Genomic DNA, 18,953 nt, shown 5'->3' on the forward strand with positions numbered 1-18,953 from the left:
AGGATAATTATTAGCCTATATCGTGATCCGACACGTAAATACGATAAAAAATATACAGGAAACGGGATGTCAAAACAATAAGGACTAATTGAATGAAATTTGACAACTAGAAGGCGTATGGACTGACTGCCATCGCTGCTTCCCCTCCCCTTTTTTCCTCGTTTGATGGCGTAAGAATTCAATGTTATACACGTCAAAACGATATCAAACAAGTTCACTGGTCTCTGACAACGAATTTCAAATAGCGTAAGTCATGTATTATTGATATTGTGTATGGCGTCGTTTGTATATTTGACTTCTGAAGGGTCAGAACTAATGCTGCATCTTTGCCGTCCTTGCAAATTGCATGACTATGGATTACGAACACAGAGCGGTTTTTCATTCGCCCTATGCCACTTCCTGTTGCAGTCTTGTTTAAAACGTGTTCCTGCTTCAGGCTCACAGTCTGATCAGGATTGCAAGTTCATACCAGAGCCACAAATTCTAAAAATTTCGGCCGATTATTTGCTCTCTTTCTCTAATTGCACTACGTGTACTAAATGAACGCTTGCAGGGCTGGCCGTGTCAGTCTGCACGATTAAACTCGAGAACAGTTTGACAAATCTTGACAAAATTTCGTATCGACGTTATGTCATTGTAGTCTACATTGAAATCATACTTTTACTATCAACATGGCAGACGCACGAACTTGTGAGGTGAAAGCGCCTCTTCATACGAGAGTGCTGAACGTGGATTGATGTTAAAAGAAGTATGTGGTACATTATAGTAATTTTTCTGCAATTTAAAGCCTCTAGAATGTTATTGCGTGTGTGTTCTGGGGGGGGGGGGGGGGTCATATCTAAGTTCTCGGTAATGACGCTACAGGGTACACTGCTGGATTTTAGAAGTACTACTACTATTAGGTAACTACCAGAAGTACTTTCAAGTGAGATAAAGTTACGAAAGGAGAACGGAAAGGAAGAAGGGAGGTAAACGATGACGAAACGAAATATATCATTCCCCGCATGAATTTCAACGGGTATTCTATACTAGTATCAAATATACTTCAGACAATGTCCAACATAATAGTCACGAATCATTTAGTATAGTACGCCTAGTCATAAGCCGTGTAGCAGAAGCTTAAAACGGTAAAACACGTGTCGTATGACGATTCGATAAACCAGAATGCCAGTTTAAGAGGAAATTACATTTTATTAAAACACCTGTAGCCGTCATGGTTCTACCAGCTCTCAGTTAAAATTATGTTATTGGCAAATTCATTAAACCATCTTCAATTCTGCCTTTGTGTGATATCATGTATAGTCCATATATTTTTAATGGTCTATTACTGGTGAATAGAGGATTGTACCTTTTATCATAAACGAACATAATGCTTTAGATCCTTCTGAGCTATTGCAGTATTTCTGCTTTGTCACAATTTATTGCAGAAGCAGGTAGTGGCCTCTACACATTCTGTTCTGTGCGTTACAGCCCTGGACAAGTTGGGGTTCCGGCACTTGTTCGGGCAGAGTCCTGTGGAGCCTGTACAGCCGAACGTGGCATTCGACATCGCTAGTCTAGTTCTGTACGGCTGCCAAGCGCTACCGATCCGGCTCAAGATTCTTCTGGACAGGCTTTTCTCTGTCCTTCAGCGCGAAGAGGTCCTTCAGGTTCTGCACGGTTTTGGCTGGACGCACGAGGATTATGCTCGGGGTTACATTCTTCAGGTAAGACTTGGTGCAAACGCACTGTATAATATCTAGTCGAAAGAAACAAAGTTCCTCCTGTATCTTTCATTTTTGTACTGCGTTTAGTGCTGATACTAAAACCGAAACAAGTAAACACTCAACACATCTTATATGAACTGGTAATGTGAAAATTCGGTAACAAGTTTCTTATAAGTATTAACCGTCCGGAGATAACCAAAGTAGTTCGAAATATGTAGCATTTTTTATTATATAGATATGTCAAGTTGTATTAACGGTTCACACAATTCCAAGTACAGTTTCTTTACCAAGAATATATGAGTGATTTATGATGCGCTGAGTAGCAGAACATGTGCCTAATGTGATATCATTGGAGGTCTTAATACGGGACGTGATTTGAATATACAAAATATACTATTGCAATAAGCCTATATTACAATTACAGTGTCCTGCTGTGGTCTAATTATTATCTAGATTTTTTTTATTTCATCTGGGCATTTAACGCCGCTGAACTAACCCTGACGTTGCCTCTGTTCTTAAAACACCGAGTCATGAAAGAGTATAAGGGATTATGGGGACAAAGCTTCCTTCTAGGAGACGTTATATACCCTGGCACATAATGAACAAGAACTGGGTTAGACCACCGAGCTGATCTGTACATTACAATGAAACAAAATTTCTTCCTCAGCTGGGGATCGATCTCCAATAAACCAACCCCCCCACCTGACCTACGTGGTTGAAAGATCCCAGCTCGTATTTGTTCGTTATAATGAACTATTTTTTAGACAATAACTCATAAGTGTTGTGGTTTGCGGCAGAAATTACCTTTCTATACTCTCAAATCCTTAAAATACAATTTCTCTCCACGTGTCACAAATACACTCGTTTCGTCTTTGATTTCTGTCCATAGTCAGGTCACATTCGGGAACGTGAGAACTCTTTATTACTCAAGAGAAAAACTTGCCGGTGCTGAACCACGCTTACTCTGTCTGTGGCTAAAAACTGATGCACTCTGGTTGAGTAAGCATTTTGCACAGTCAAAGCCTTACATTTGTGACAAGGTTCGTATGCTCCACCCACAAAGTCCATCCGCAGACCCTGCTAGAGGCTTAGCAATGAAAGTCACCCTTAAGAAAACACAACTTTTTATGGGCTGCAGTTGACCGACCACAGCTAAGTTCTGCCATTGTCTGTCCTCATAGTTGTGTCAAAACTGAAACAAGGAAGATTCAGAGACGTGCAGCGTTGAAAACTGGATGAATGATAGACCTTATTTTTAGTAATGAAGTGAAAACTGCTAGGGAGTACATTTTGGGTGCATTAGTCGCCTTTTTATAGAAACCCAAGGGTTCAAAATGAAGTTTGCCATAACCTTACATGAGATGGGTGTGTGAAAAGGAAGTCGACAAGACACTCTCCGTTAGTTTGGTCATAAAAGTCCATTTCTTCATAAACGATAAGAAGAGGCTGGGGTTATGAGTAACCGAGACGACATTTTGATCGCTGTCATCAGCGTTGTGTTGAGCTTCACGGCCTACCTGCCCCACATCGCCGTTCAGAGGTCATACGAACAAGAAGGTCGGATACATCTTGCTTTTCCCAGCCGAACATGGAAGAAATATTCATAATGATAGTGTGGTTTTGTTTCTTAGAAACTTGGTCTTTCGAAACGCGTTCGTCATTTGAATTATTTTTAACAGCAGATACCGTGAGCAACGCGAGAAGCTGAAAAGCAAGACTGAACGTCGAATTGTTACTTCTCCTCCATCTGTGTTTCTGAGAACTACCGACAGCTGACATTACAATGAGCCGAAGTCATGTCGGCAGGTTCGTAATTGCTGCCTTTGTTGCAGAATTGCGATTCAACACCGTTCACTGGCACGTTTGATCTATTGAAAATTAATAGCTTATAGGCTTGCCTTTTCAGTTTCGAAGAAGACTTGCCGTGTAACAAAATCTTTTGCAGTCTTAAGTAACAACTGATATGTGTATGGGAACAACAAGTTTATTTTTTCTTTTTATTTCATTTTTGATGTCTAGAAGCGTTGTATATTAATAAGTTCTATATTTAGTTAAATTCATAATAAAACGTCTTGTAACCATGCTGATAAGGATGAAAGGAATGTCAGCCATCAAAACCCCGGTCTCTTACAGAAAACAGAAAAGAATGGTTTAATTGAAAGATGGAAAGGAATCCAAAAATTAGACACAATCTTAAACTTTAAAACACATTAATTTTGACTCTGTTTCCACCCCTATAACTGGCGAGGTAATGATATTTCCTCACTTTATCATTACTAAAATATCGCGTTATTAAATTACTCAGAAAATGTCACTCTAGCCGGAATGTAGTACAGAGGGCTAAAGTCTTGTAAAGAAAACGAGATGATATGGATGTTTCGAAATGATAGTAACAAATCAAAAGTGCATTAATGAAGGAATGAAGTGCAGATCAAATTTGGGGAATGTTTACTCTATTATATTTAGAATATTTATTTATTTCTGTTTGTCTCGAAATGTAAATATTAAAACACAAAATGCTACAGTTTTGCCCTTTGATTTATACGGTGTGAAACATGGTTTCTAACACCAATGCAAGAAGGCAGATCGAAGACATCGGCGAACAAAGAGCTAAGAAGAATATTTAGACTTTATGAGATGAAGTAACAAGAATGCGGAAATTTCTTACAAAGACCGTTTGTAAACCCGAAGAGACGAGGTTGTGACAAGGTACTTGGTTTTAACTGGCTCAGAATAATGTCAAACTGGTTTTGATACTCAATATTCCGGTTATGATGGTGATATAATCAGGTTCTGACGAAGATGACTGTCTTCTAGAATGTTGCGCAGTTTAGGATCGTAGAAGTTTACCATCGTTTCAGAGACGCATCATCAGGGCCATTGCGCTGAGGATGACGAAATGCGCCTGCTCGGGAACTACCTGTCCAGTATTAACCCTCTTTACACCCTACTGTGAAAGAACTGCGTGAAATTCAGGTGTTATGTGGCTGACCTTCAGCAAGGGCGGTGGTCCAGAACTCGATCTATGCCTGGAGGTGTAAATAACATTGTGCTATGGCTTCTGCTTTATATTCGGAATATCCAGATTTGAATTTCGACATGTAAATCTGCTATCCTCGTAAATTATTTGTGGTTTTCTGCAGTTTTCGCAAACCAGATACTGGGATAATAAAAATAGGTCACGACATGCATACAAAATGTTAGATGGAAATCGCGACCTGACTCAGGATAGGGACCAGTGGCGGGCCCTTGTAAACACGGAAAGAACTTCCAATCTTCATACACATTAGGCGATTTACTTGACTTGCTGAGAGACTATTAGCTTTTCAAGAACGACTTTGCTCCATGGAGAGATTTCTTTGTGAGTCATATAAAATTATAGACTTTTGTTCCATTCACCATACTTTCGCTTGACGTAATTTACATTACAAGAACTCATTCTGTTCTGCTTACAGTGGCAACAGTTGGTTTACAGTAATAATGCTACTTTACTTGCAAAAGACTGACAGCCAATAAGTGTACAGGAAGTGCCAATACACCAGTATTCTGTGATGTCATGATTGGTTTAGTTATAAGACACAATACACAGAGACGGGAAGGGTAGTTCATCCCCTTGTTTGAAGAAGAGGAAAACAAAGAAGCGAAACAAACCCTGAGCGGCAGCAATAACATCATACAACCCCCGGGTGGTAGTCTGTCCGCAGTGGAACAGGATCCGTCGAGCTGTGCTTGTGGTAATGGGTTGAGTGACTGGGAAATACATAACAAGGCTGCTGTCTCTGCAAGCTCTTGGTTCCAACCCTACCCCACGGCACCCGCTTTCCGATACCCATGAGACTTTATCGGACGGACGGACGGTTCGTCAGCGGCCACCGCCGTCCCGTCTAATTGAATCAGCCATTAAGGGATTCGTTCGACCCGCGAGGTCTGAACGGGTAAAACATCAGTTGCGTTACTGGTGTTGGATTCCTACCGTCCATCTCTGTCTTTTTTTCGAGCCAGTTCGCTACCCCAGTGTGGTACTGTATGTTACATTTTAGTCTCTCAGTGATTAAATCTGAATAACGTAAGAGGAAGACTGAAATTTGCGGTTTAGCAATCCTTCGTATTTCGGTGGTCTCAAGTTCGATTCCTGGCACTCAGATCTGAATTTATTCTTTCGTTGTATTTACGTCAGAAGTGACGTTTCAGCAAACACGATTTTGTGTAGTCATATAACAATATGACATGCTCAACATATGTGCTGCATTTGTAGAATTAATCGAAGAAGAACAATGCCGTGTGTTTCATTTTGGTGGTATTTAAAAACTAGTGATATTTAGGTTAGAATAACAACTCAGTATTGCGAGCCAAAGGAAAGTTTACGAATGGGTGGGACGGAAAGTTGCGGCCTAGTGATTAGTACGCCTGTTTAGTATTCGGAGTCTCTGTTTCGAATCTCATTCAGAAAACCGACTATACTAACCGAGGTTTTTCTTGCCTTTACTCAGTGCCTGCAACCAAATTCTGGGTTAGTCCTTAAATTATGCCACGACCACTTCCACACCCGTTCCAACTACAGCAATTACTCCTTTTTATTATCTATAGATCGACGCTTTCGGCTAGTGACAGCGTTGTTATACCAAACAAATCGGTGGAATGATTTCCGGGAAGGCAGACAAGCGTTGAAGTTAAGAAGCAGACCTATAAGTGTATCCGAAATAAAAGAAGAATTAATTGGCAATGACGAGATTATGTTTGAATGAACATTATGCGTGGGAAACAGCGGTGCAAGGATACTGAGACACAAAAGAAAACACTTTATTTTGATAGAATCAAGAAACTTGTGGATTTCTGGGACCGAATGACAAAGAAATTAATTAGATAAGCCCAGCTACTGTTCTACTATTCTGTCAAAACTTATAGACCTACTTGAATTTTTATTACCTTCGTACAAATCTAGTGCATATGAAGACCTACTTTCAGCGTGGACATGCCACTTGACCGAAGGTTCAAGACGAAGACGAGGTAATTACACGCCAACAGCAGTGGACACTATTCTCTTTGTACTGAGAAGAACGGAGAAACCGGTGTGGGAATTCGCTGCCTCGCCGTCTAACAAGTCATTATAGCAGATCTGTATCTGTTCCCGTATTTTCGGGTCATCCATTAATGTCACGCTTCAGGGTGTGTGTGGGTTTCTTACAGAACGTGACGTGGTGTGAAGGGGAAGATACTGAGTGCATTACAGCCCGCACCAAGTCCGTTACACTGTCATATGCAGTACAAAGCAACGTAACTGTATAGGACCCTGCCCTCTCGCATTCGCCAGACCATTTCCACCTTGCAAAATTAAAATACACGTACTCTCCGCATCAGTTAACTTGACAACGGGACAGCAAAACAGATATTCACTGACCAAATAACATTCTTCCGCGGCGGTATTCGCTCCACTGTTACACCAAGCGAACACTGTTCGTAACGTACGTATAACGGATCTGAGACATGTATGTACGAGCGCACTTTTTCAGTTTTTTATCGTGCTAACTTACATGTTGTTCAGAAACGTGAGGCAGAAACTTAAAAAATCTGATTTACTTCTAAAGCGGTCAGTAAAAATCTGTCTCTGAATTCGTCAGGCGAAGAGGCATTTCCAAACTTACTTGTGGCATTCCTTAAAACGTTATTTAAAAAAAAATATCAAGAAATTATTATAGCAAAGGGTGGAATGCAAAGTACCTTTAGTTCAGGGATGTATTTAACAAAATAAAACAATTTTTGCATAATGTTTATATTAAAATAATCAAAAGTTTCCGCAGCAGCTATAATTTACCGCAGCCGTTGGTAACATTTGGGGCAGGCACGCCAGACCCGAGGAACTGCATTTATTACCGCCATAATTATTAATAAGAGCAGAATGTATCTGACCCCACCCTTAGAGAAAAGACACCCTTTCTATTTAAAACAAAACGGAAAAGTAACTGTATTATGTATCACTTATTCCACTGTGATATTATTTCCACAGAAATGAAGTCAAAATGTAGAAATAGGTCTGGAGGTATATAATTTTATGTAGTACGGTCACCTGCTTGGTTGCTACTGGCAGATTTAACAACAACAACTGTCTGTTGTAGAAACTATCATTTTAAAACACTCCCAAGTGTGTGTCTCTAACTGCACAGTAGCTCAGAATTATTGGGGCCATCAACTCTATTACAGACGATTCAACTTTTTCTTCCATTTAAATAATAAGCTAACTTCTATAACCACATGTGTTCGTACAAAATTTCGGTATCGAAAAAGGATCGACAAAAAATACGTATTTCAATGATCGCATTGGTTCTGGTATGTGTAAATGTTCTCTTTGCATCCTTTTACGGTCTGAGTTGTAATAATCAGGTGTAGTGCATGGGGTCTTCGGTAGCCTAAATGGCATGTTTTCATCCGACCTGCACAATAACCATAATCAACCAATGACCCCCACTATCACTGTAAGATCCTTTTCATACTCCTTTTTTTATAGTTTCATGTTCATCTTTCGTTTTTCGCTTTTTTGTTCTGTTATTTAATTCTCCGATTTCCCACGGCGATGCCCGTAGAATGCCAGCCAAGCTGCAACCCTGCACGCTTGCTCCAGCGATCCGCCCACCCTCTGCTGCCTGGTTGCATCAACCAACCTTATAATTTTCTCTCAATCCTATTTAACAGTCGGGTTCAGCAAAGAATTTAATCAGCTATTATTTAAGAGATGTTTTTTAAACCTTTCTTCCCAACACAGGTTTTTTCTTTATAATTTCTTTTGTCTCTCAGTTTTCAAAACTATTGATCCTTGTTCAAATCCGATGTCTCTCTTTCAGGACGTAATATCGCTACTCGGGAATAGTAAAAATGCAATTATTTTAGTGCCAAATAACGTTGTTTATAAAAGAAAGATATTAACTGTTTTGCAAAATAAATGTAACTTCTGATAACTGTAATGTGAAAATCCTGCAATCTGTGTATGAGCTTGGTGTTTGGATACATCGTGACTGTAAACAAATTTAAACTGCTTATAACATTCTATTTTCCAATGCGCATTTGGTAAAGGAATGGGACGCCTGCCAACATCTGAACATCTGAACATCTGAACATTTCTAAAATTTCTGTATCGCCACGAAAGGGGTACTGCGCAAGACAATCGACTTACTGGCAACTAGATAAAACACTGTAGACCCTTGGAAGACTAACTGCAATGTCGCTTCACCGATTCTTCTGTATCTGGCTTACTGTATTAACTAAAATGCAAGAGCAGCTTCTCGCAAATCGCCCTCCTTTCTTGTAGTTTGGACTGCCGGCTGTCCGGCCACCTTCGTTGTAAATCGAGATATGGCTCCGACCCTTGCGAATGTCGTGAGGCAAAGGGACCCAGAACGCTGTATTTATTACCTGTCGTCCGCTGCAGGCTTCAACATAATGTTAGGCATGATGAATGGGAATGATTTCAGGAAAGATTTTCTACATAGATTCGTATAGTGATTTGTCACGCCTACTACTGAAATCATTATAAAGCCCCACTTACATACAAACAGAAAGCCTCTCCAATTCCGTTTTTTTCTTTAAGATCACAGACTTGTGTGTCTCTTTTGGACGAAGTCAGTTATCCAATTGGACGCCTATGACTATAATAATCAGCGCCTTCCTCTATAATCCATCGTAAAGTATGAGCACAAAGGACCGAAGATGTTTAAATCTACTACAAACTCAGTGAAAAATAATGCCGAGGACACCCCGGCAATTTACATAACATTATAGCGATGGTACAGCCAGCCATCTTTGCCTGTTTTAGATTTGGGGCCACCTATTCGTCCCTACAAAGTTGTTCAGGATTTGAAATGCTGCGAATTTTATTTCGTCAAATGTTGTAAGTGGGTGGAAGACGCCACTAGAAGTTGACAGTTTAGGTTCTGATGACGATGAGTATGAAGGTTCATGTCTTCTGGGATATTGCACCGTGCAGTCTGATAGAATCTACTGCAGTAACCCTGGTTCTTAAGGAGGAAACGGTACAAAACGGATAAAGGAAATGAAGACGTGAAGATTCGAAAGAAATCATTCCCCATTGTGTTTTAATCGGCCGTTCATTACGATCACCAGAAATATGCATTTATTGAGACTTCAGGTTTTCACGGCGGTAAGTATGAGAATGTCTTCTGAGATCCTGCTCCACGCAGTCTCGTAAAAATTGGCCAAAGATTTTTATGTGCCTACTGCCTTCATCATCAGGGTCACAATATTGCCGCGAATATAGTACAACGATTGGCCCTTTTAAGGTGAAATAACAGGACCATTTTCGATTCAAAACTTCGCATAGGAAGGCGCATTTTGTTATGTCCAAGTAACAAAGGAGTTCCAAGAAGCGTGGGAATACGAATCAACGCAGTGTACCCCTCCTTGTTCTGAGATACAAGGTAGTTTTGTGGTGTATCGAACAGTCAAGTCATATAGCACGTACTGCTGTGGTTGAACCAGGAAGCAATAACATAAGCTAAGCATTCTATATAAATGTACAGAGTCTTCAAAAATGCTTTGACTACTCATATTTTAATTTTTTAAATAACTTCAAGGTCTGTTATGGACATATAGATCACTTACACCAGACAATCTATAAAATTAATGGAACTGACTATGCTTTTGCTTAGATGCCATGATTGCTTACATAAAACCTATGCTAAATATGCCAGTTCTTTCGTAAATAATTTGGTAAGATAATCTAGCCTCTTCATAACTGAGCGGCAGGTCTTGTAGTTCTCATGCTTGCCAAATTTTTCCTTCATTAAGTCTCCCAGCCCGTTATAGCGCCGTGAAGTCTGATAGAAGTTTACCGACGTTTCAGAGGGCCTTGTTGCCCCGATGAATTCACGCGTTCGACAGTTAAGTGTTCGAATTTGTTTTCGCCTGTGTACGCAAATATAAGTTGTTAAACGCGCTGCATAAGACTTTATTGCATTTCGTTCCTATTACAGTATGCACATGTCATAAAGGTTTCTGAGCTAATAAATCGAGAACCGTTGTTATTATTTTGATTACATTTTTATTGAGGGTCCTTGTTCGTTCGTCCCGGGCCGTTCCATATTTGTAAAAGTGCATAAAAATTTATAATTCTCTGACGTAATAATGTTCACTCAGTTATGCGACATGAGTTTGGCGAATGGGATGAATGTGGTATACTGCTCACGTTACTACCCTCCGTATGGACATTACTTCCTGGTAATACACATGATGACAGAACATGACAAAATACGAGCAGTTATTCACTGTTACCGAGCAGCCAATCAGACGTAACACTGAACGAGAGTTTGTCTGTGTTCTAGGAACCCCATGGAAGCGTGCTTGATCGGTGGAATATCTGTAGCCCAGAGGAGGAGCCCCTAGTCCTGCAGCAGTTCCTAAGGTTTGGCGAGACACGCGCAATCACTCAGCAGCTGCTGCTGGCACAACAGGACATAAAGCCGCCCCCGTCTACGTCGTGTTCGTCCTCCAGTGACAGCCGAAGTCTAGCGCCAGGCTCACATCTACACCAGCTGAGAATAGACTCTGACATCAAGAAGTTCATAGAAAGGACAAGCAGCCGCGTTGCACCCAGCAAACACCAGGACGGAGACGAGAGGGACAGAGATCGAGAACGCGAGAAAGATCGAGACAAAGAAAGAGAGAGGTCGTCCAAGACACTTCAGCACCTTGCGTTGCCGAGCCTGCAACAACACCCTCACAGAACTCACAAGCAGCGGACGTTATCGCCTAACAGAAGACCATCCCCGCCGACAACTGTAGCACACCATCATCACACATCACATCATCCCCACCCCCTTCACCTTGGCCTTCACCATCCCACGTCGCATCCAACCCATACAACTCTCCCATCATCTCGGCCACCTCCACCACCACCCATGTCACCACTTCAGAAACAAGCTCCTATCAATCTGTTGAAACTGCCCCCCGGAGCACTCCCAGCCACAAACGGGCCATGCAAAACTTCCTCACCTCCTAGTAGCATCAGTAGCAGTCCTCTCAGCGTATCACCGCTCAACCGCCTGCAGAGTATGCAACCCTTCGATTTTCGGAAGATCGGTGGTTTCCCTGGGGGAATAAGTGGTGTCCCGCGAGGTGGAAGCGGAAGTCCAGAAATTCAACACCCGCAGGTGCGGAGAAGAATATCGGAAACGTCGGACACCAGTCCACCGGGTCTAATGAATCTGAGCATTACCAGTCCCTCCTCCCTTTGTTTACCACCACCTCCACCTCCTCCTCCGCCAATACCGGCGAGTTCTGCGCCTCCCATCAGTTTCTGCCACTCTGCAATGGCAGCAGCAGTTGCTTCAGCAGGTCCTCTGGCGGCAGCCAGTTTAGTAGCTTCATCATTGCCCGGCCTCATTTCGTCTGTCACGACGCCAGGTAGCAAGTCTCCTTCAGCTATGGTAACCGACTTCATGAGTGGAGGAGGAAGCAGCGAATTTGGATCTGACGAAGATGACGACGACGAAGAAAACTCGCACAGCGCACTTAATTTGAGCAGAGATGGTGCTTGTATAAAGCCTAGGCAGCGCCACGGTCATATCCGAAAAGCTACGACACCTATGAAAAGACAGTGGGGGTCTGGGACGGAGTTGCCTCTGAATCTGGGGACACAGCTCATTAACCCCACAACAGGGAAAAAGCGAGTGCAGTGCAATGTGTGTCTCAAGACGTTCTGCGATAAAGGCGCGTTGAAGATACACTTCTCAGCCGTGCATCTCCGCGAGATGCATAAGTGCACTGTGGAGGGCTGCAACATGATGTTTAGCTCGCGTCGATCTCGCAATCGACACAGTGCCAACCCCAATCCTAAACTCCATTCTCCCCACCTTCGTCGTAAGATTTCTCCTCACGACGGTCGCAGTGCCCAGTCTCACCCCATACTTATCCCCCCACCTTCAGGACTATCCCTCTCTGCTGCTGCAGCTGCAGCACTCAACCCCTTATCGTTCAGTCCGTTTCCTCTCCTAACACCACCTCCTGAACTTCGACACCAAACTGCTCATTCGGCCCTTTCATCACTTGACCCCAAGCAGAGCCTCGACCTCAGCATGCACAGGTATGACGAACACCGCAAGATGGACATCTGTAACAATACGACATCATCCGACGAGGCACCAATGGCTATGAATTTAAACAATCACCACACTGATGACGATAATGATGACGCTTATGACGACGATGAAGATGGCATCGTGGTTGATGGCGGTGCGGATGACGATGAACCGGAAGGGAATGAAGAGAGGGGAGAAAATGGCAGCCCGGAGAAGGATGACGAATGTGGGACTCTGGTAAAACGAGTAAAATTATCTGAATCTGATTTGGACGAAATTACTAGTAATTTGGACAGCAATGAAGACTCTCTCAGTGTTGTTGATACTCACAGCCTAAAGGAGGAAAACGGGACCGAATGTGCTGTTTTCACTTCCAAAAACGTTAGAAAACGAAAGAACCAAAATCCTACTCGTTGCGCTATACCATCCATTTTGGGACATAATGATCTCCTGTCAGATGAAGATTCGTCAAGTGACGTAGTGTTTGCTGCTGCAACGCCCGAGGAAAATGCTACTGATATTCAACAGTGTATACCAGTTGAACAGCAGCAACATCAAAGCCAGCAACAGCAGAAGTCACCTCAAAGTCAGTGTCTGCATCAGTCCGATGTGGATGTTGCTCCGGTGAGCAGCAATACAGTCACAGGCGATAAAGAAATTGTCGACGTGGATATGGAAGAAGACGTGCCGGACGCGGAGCCTGCTGAAGGAAACAACCAGATGGATGAAGTGCGTGATGAGGTTAATGAGAAAGAAAAGAGTGAAGTAAAACTTGAAGGACAAGAACGAATAGAGGAAACTGATAGAGACGATTCTAGTGAAATTAAAACAAGTTTAACTCCTCTCATTCCAGCCGACAAGTTGAAGAAAGAGAAGTCGCAGCTGGAAAGGACTGAAGGTGAGGAGGATTCCGCCGCGGCTTCAACGACGGTAGGTGAAGATGAGCAGAAGGCAACGAGAGCTCCGAGTTCGGCTGGAAGCCACAACAGCGACGAGTCTCTGGACTCATCGCATGCTCTACGGCAGTTGGAGAGTCTGTCACACGGCCACTTCGGCGACTTGATGCGGGGTGGCGGTCTCAACTTGGGGCAATCCGCCTCGCCTCTCCTGCACTCCCAACACCAGTTCCCTTCCTTGGGCTTCATGATGGGAACAGGTCCTCCAAGTCCCGAAGGTTCTTCCATCACGTCTAATGGCCCCGATTCACCTTCAGAAGACAACAGCCAGAACATGTTTTTCCATGATTCTGGTGGTTTTATTGGAAACTTGGATGTACCCATTGATAAAGATAACCCACGCCGTTGTACCGCTTGTGGTAAAATATTTCAAAACCATTTTGGAGTGAAGACACATTTTCAAAATGTTCATCTGAAACTCATGCATAAATGCACAGTCGAAGGTTGTAACGCTGCGTTTCCGTCGAAGCGGAGTCGTGACCGTCACAGCGCTAACCTTAATTTGCACCGTAAGCTTCTGTCCACTTCATCATCAGACAAATCTGGTGGAGGACTGTTCCTAGACAAATCTCCATTTTCATCCTTGGCAGGCAGCCCTTCTTTACACAGTGAGTTCCTTGCCCGCTTATATGCAGAATCTCAAACCCTTCCCATGAGCCTTGAAGCTTTCAAGAATCTTCCCCATTCTCATCCTCACCTTGGACCTCCCCCAACACCGGGAAGCTTAGCAGAACAGATGCTCATAAACGGTGAACGAATACCACCCCCACATCCATCGCTTTTATTGCCTCCTTTGGGCAGTCTTGCCAGTTTTCCTGGTCTGAACAACTTTACCAGTCATCTGTCATCTCCGGCTGCTGTACTATCTGCAAGCGTGAATGGAACAACTTCTTTAAGTGAAAGGAAAGGTCGATCATCAGGATCGAACTCCCCAAGTTCTCCGTCTTCGCCTCCAGCAGATCGCGTGGTCATTTCGCCGAATTCGGTGCCAGGCAGTGCACAGTTGTCACTCGTGTACAGTGTCGAGGAGGACATGCCAATGCCGGATCACGAAGGATTCCTACCCTGCACCTTTTGTCGGAAGTCGCTGGCCGACACTGCAGCGCTCAAAGAGCATTATGAACAGCTTCACTTGGGAGAGATGTATCGCTGCACTGTGCCGGGCTGTGACAAAGTGTTTAGCTCCCGGAGCAAACGGAACCTACACAGCGATAACGAAGCATTACACAAAGCGACCCAACAGCGCACATTAGCGAACGATAACTGCTCGTGACACAGCGGGGCGTTCCTCCACCGCTATAACTCCCTGGTGCCAGCGTGGTGGTAGGCAAACTATTTTGTAGACTGAAGCGTTTTAATTTAAATCTATGTATTAATATTTAGGCAGAAGACCACCAACCAGTATGTTAAAACTGATCGATCAATGTAGCAAGTGAAACGTTTGATCACCTTAAATGTGATAATACGCCATGCATCTAAGATAAAAATGTTCACTTTCCCTATCCGTTTCGGTGTAAGGAACTACTTAAAAGTATTGTGCTAAAAAGCAGAACATTTACAATAAACAGATTCTTCTTGCAAAATATCTTAAATAGGAAAAAGGGCAATTAAACAGGAGTGGAAGACATTGTCTTCTATTCTAACACTCAGCTAGAATGAATTTTTAATGTATGTATGAAATAAAGCTGTTTTGGTTAAATCTTAGAATTCCTCTTTGTGTACGAAATCAGGTGTTACATGCAGTAAGGTAAATTTCAGAGCTTCTTAGAACCAAATTCCAAGATATAATTCAGTAGCTGGTAGCTGGTGACGGTTGGTAGGCGAACGTAATGTTATCACAAATTTGTGAAATAGAAGCAAAGTGAAACACGGGACTGTGCAACCAAAATGTGTCACACTGCCACTGAAAGAATACACATCCCTTATGTAAGAGAATGCCATAATTGACGGGAATTGGTTCACTGTAAAAATTAATATATGACAGCTGTGATTGACTGCCTGTATAATGTATTAACAATTTACCATACTCACAAACTTGCGCATTATCCGAGATGTATGATAATAAAATACCAAGTGCAATAAGTCATATGTGAGGGAACTGCATCATTGTAGAGGAATGTCATGATGTTTATAGTGACATGAACTCTGGTGCGTGCCTACATTTTCCTGTTGTGTGCATAAGACAAACTCTGTACCGAGTTGATTATTGTTATCTTGAAGAAGTACAGTGCTGGTAAACTGGAAACACTTTATAAACACTCTCAATGACGAAACCTATAGACAAATTTAATCTTTTATATGTGTATAGGTGTACAGATAGGCCACAATTTCGAATTGGGAAAATGCTGATGAATGTTTTCCACGCACTAAAATGTTTGTGTAATATTGATGAGATGGATGTCTATCTTATTGCTTTGTATACGACTAGTTATACTGAAGGAAATATCTGATTTTTTGCCTCTAAGAGTAAATAAAATTAGTCTAATGATGTAAAGTTCTGTACCACTCCAGTAAAAATACCTTGTCATTAAAAAGATGACTACTGTTCAAGTTCAAACTATGCTCACGCACGTAAATTTTAATTTGAAAATGACGTCAACCACAAAAGTACTGAACAATGATTTTATTTTATTAGTACATCGTAGTGTGTATTGATGAACTACTCGGTCCACAGCCGCAGATACAGATTATGCAGTGTGTTACTTCAATGTGAATGAATATAAAACCTCGCTTTTAATTATTTTGTATTTATTCCCCACTATGTAGTTAAGTTTTCAAAAACAGGGTTTACATATTTCACCAGTTGTGAGGGGATAACACGTCACATAGAATATTTTCACACAACAAGAAGGCAAAAGCCAGTGCAATATGAAACTCTGTTTCAAACAAAATATTCCTGATGCCTAAATGCTTTCAACAACACGACTGACCCTTCCTGTTTCGGAGCCACTGAAACCTCTAAGACAGTTAACCTAAAATTATTTTCAATACGGTTACTGTTTCCATAAGATTAACGTGGGCCTACAACATTATTCTTGTCTGTACTCTTCAATTCATATCCGGAAAATGTCGTTAGTAACACAAATTGTGGTTATCACAAACCGAGGAGTTACATGGTCTAGATTCAGAATCAATAAACTTAAGAAACCTTGCCCCTTAAATTGATCACTTCCCTTCCCTATTGATACAAGTTTGAACATCTTTCTACAAAACCATCTGATAAAAAGTGTTTTTATACTTTAACTTTCCGAAAACAACAAACATTCACTCACAATACTTTTCTTACGTATTTTATTTCACTTGAAAATCATCAAATTGGTATAGAGTTTCAAGTATTTTACATTATACGTCCTGCCAAATGCAATAGCACAATATGGTCTGCAAACACCGTGTTCTTTAGCAGGCTTATACAGAATTCAATGAGTCAGGCAGTGTTCTTAAAAATATAATTTGTTAATATTTAAACGTTAAACACAGTTGACTAGTGGCAAACCTGCGAGAGATTTTGTTTATTTTAAGCAAAGTAATACATGTCATATTTTCTTCCCAAAATTTCCTTTCCGGTCAAATTCAAAATTAATTTTCCTGTTTTGCGCACTGTTATTAATTCATAAGTGTTGTCATTTTGTTAAAGGTATATGTGTATTTAACTGCAATAGGATTGTAATGAACTGCAGCTGTAGGATGAGCCAAGAGGCAATATCAGACACATGTTCCTCACACAGTTCTATTATTGTACAGAATATCGACTTCGAATTTATGCGTGTATGACTGAAAGAAAAAAAAATATTACAAATGTCACTGTACATAAAATTACTATACCGGTGAAATAAATATCGTATTTGTATAAGAAATCCGTGGAGTTTAAGATACCGTAATAATAGATACGCGAGTCCCTTACAGCGTTCCTTTCCGCCCTTCCAAATCAAAACAACTTCAGTACTAAGTGGATAATAATTGTCATTAGGCTTATGGCAGGTGAAGGAAGGCGAAATTTTGAAGCTAAATGTATATAATCCTGGTCTTTGTTATAACTGTGCCGTATGTTTGTGAAGCCGCGTATCCATCCCCCCACCTCCCTCAATATACTATCTATGGCACTTAGCTCCTACTCCAAGTTATTATTGTTATAATGATAATATTATTATATACTACATGAACTGTGCTGTGACACGTAAGTTAAATGTCATCATTGTAAATAAAGAACAAAAATCATTATCTCTGAAAAACGTGTTTATTCATTTGTAACCTTTCAAAAACCTTTACTGTAAATTTCCTAACCAGCCATCAGTATGGAACAGAGTCCTTGAGAAGCTAATAGTCTCTTATCTAGTCTTTTTATTGAACCCGGAAACACATTACAGTATTCACAAGAGCTCGTAACCGATCCATATCCGGAGTCAGATGAATCCAGTCTACAACCTCACACCCCATTTACTAAACACTTAGATTTTTCCTTAATGTGGAGACGAAGTTGCATGCCTGTACGCTCTGCAAAGCAGGCAAAATTAGTTCTCTATATCATACTGTACGAGACAGCAAGGCAAAGCCGAAATTTGCCTGATATAAGCTGGGCGTAATGGTGATGGCAGATGAACAGATATACCTTCCTGCTTTTGCTTCTAAACCAACACTGTAATAGATCCTGTGTTTTGCTTTATGACACTTCTACCATCGGTGGTACGCGTACCATAGGTTGAGAAACGCTGGTCTAGAGCACCTGTCAAACGCAGAATATCTGGTTAGTAGTTGATCTATCGCATCGATAACCACACTGGCATTCCTAAATAATTTCTTTTTCGCATGGAGTAAATCATAAGAGTGCAAAAAGCTTTATCCAACATTACGTATACTCCAAACCACGTATCCTGTACGTTCATGTTGTCACCAGACTGCGCTAAAAAATTAGAATTCAAATAATCAATTATAATTAATTTATAATTTAAAATGTATCATAAGAAAGGAGGAAAACAGGGTGGAAGTGTGTTGACTAAATTCATGTGGCTAAGGATAAGGACCAATGGAGGACTTATGTGAAATCATAAACATTCGCATTCCATAAAGAGCGTGAAATTTCTCAACTAGCTGAGGGACTATTAACCTCCAAAGATGGACTCTGCTCTACTGTTAACATTTGTTCTTAACTTGTTTTTCTCAGACTCTCTGGGCAACTGCCAGGAAGATCTGCATACCTTAAACCACCGTTA

At 41.4% G+C, this 18,953-nt stretch overlaps 1 protein-coding gene and 1 long non-coding RNA gene across 7 annotated transcripts in view; one reads left to right on the top strand and one right to left on the bottom strand.

Annotated features, from left to right (window-relative positions):
* LOC110829814 (zinc finger protein basonuclin-2) overlaps positions 1–17,975 on the top strand; it is a 249,162-nt gene extending 231,187 nt beyond the window's left edge. For 5 of the 6 annotated variants that reach the window (XM_022063929.2, XM_022063931.2, XM_022063930.2 and 2 more), the window contains 2 exons: positions 1,471–1,706; positions 11,036–17,975. In XM_022063929.2, the coding sequence (XP_021919621.1) occupies positions 1,471–1,706; positions 11,036–15,019 (4,220 nt within the window). In that variant the 3' untranslated portion in view covers positions 15,020–17,975. The remainder of the gene's footprint in view (positions 1–1,470; positions 1,707–11,035) is intronic. The other variant, XM_087344947.1, reaches the window with a different exon arrangement.
* LOC110829822 (uncharacterized) overlaps positions 1–18,953 on the bottom strand; it is a 218,099-nt gene that overhangs the window by 90,399 nt on the left and 108,747 nt on the right. The gene's annotated exons all lie outside the window — the stretch shown is intronic.

Source organism: Zootermopsis nevadensis, unplaced genomic scaffold, assembly GCF_977971745.1.
Source record: "Zootermopsis nevadensis isolate Lab colony 2312 unplaced genomic scaffold, Znev_1.0 Znev_ptg000008l, whole genome shotgun sequence".
Taxonomy (NCBI): domain Eukaryota; kingdom Metazoa; phylum Arthropoda; class Insecta; order Blattodea; family Termopsidae; genus Zootermopsis; species Zootermopsis nevadensis.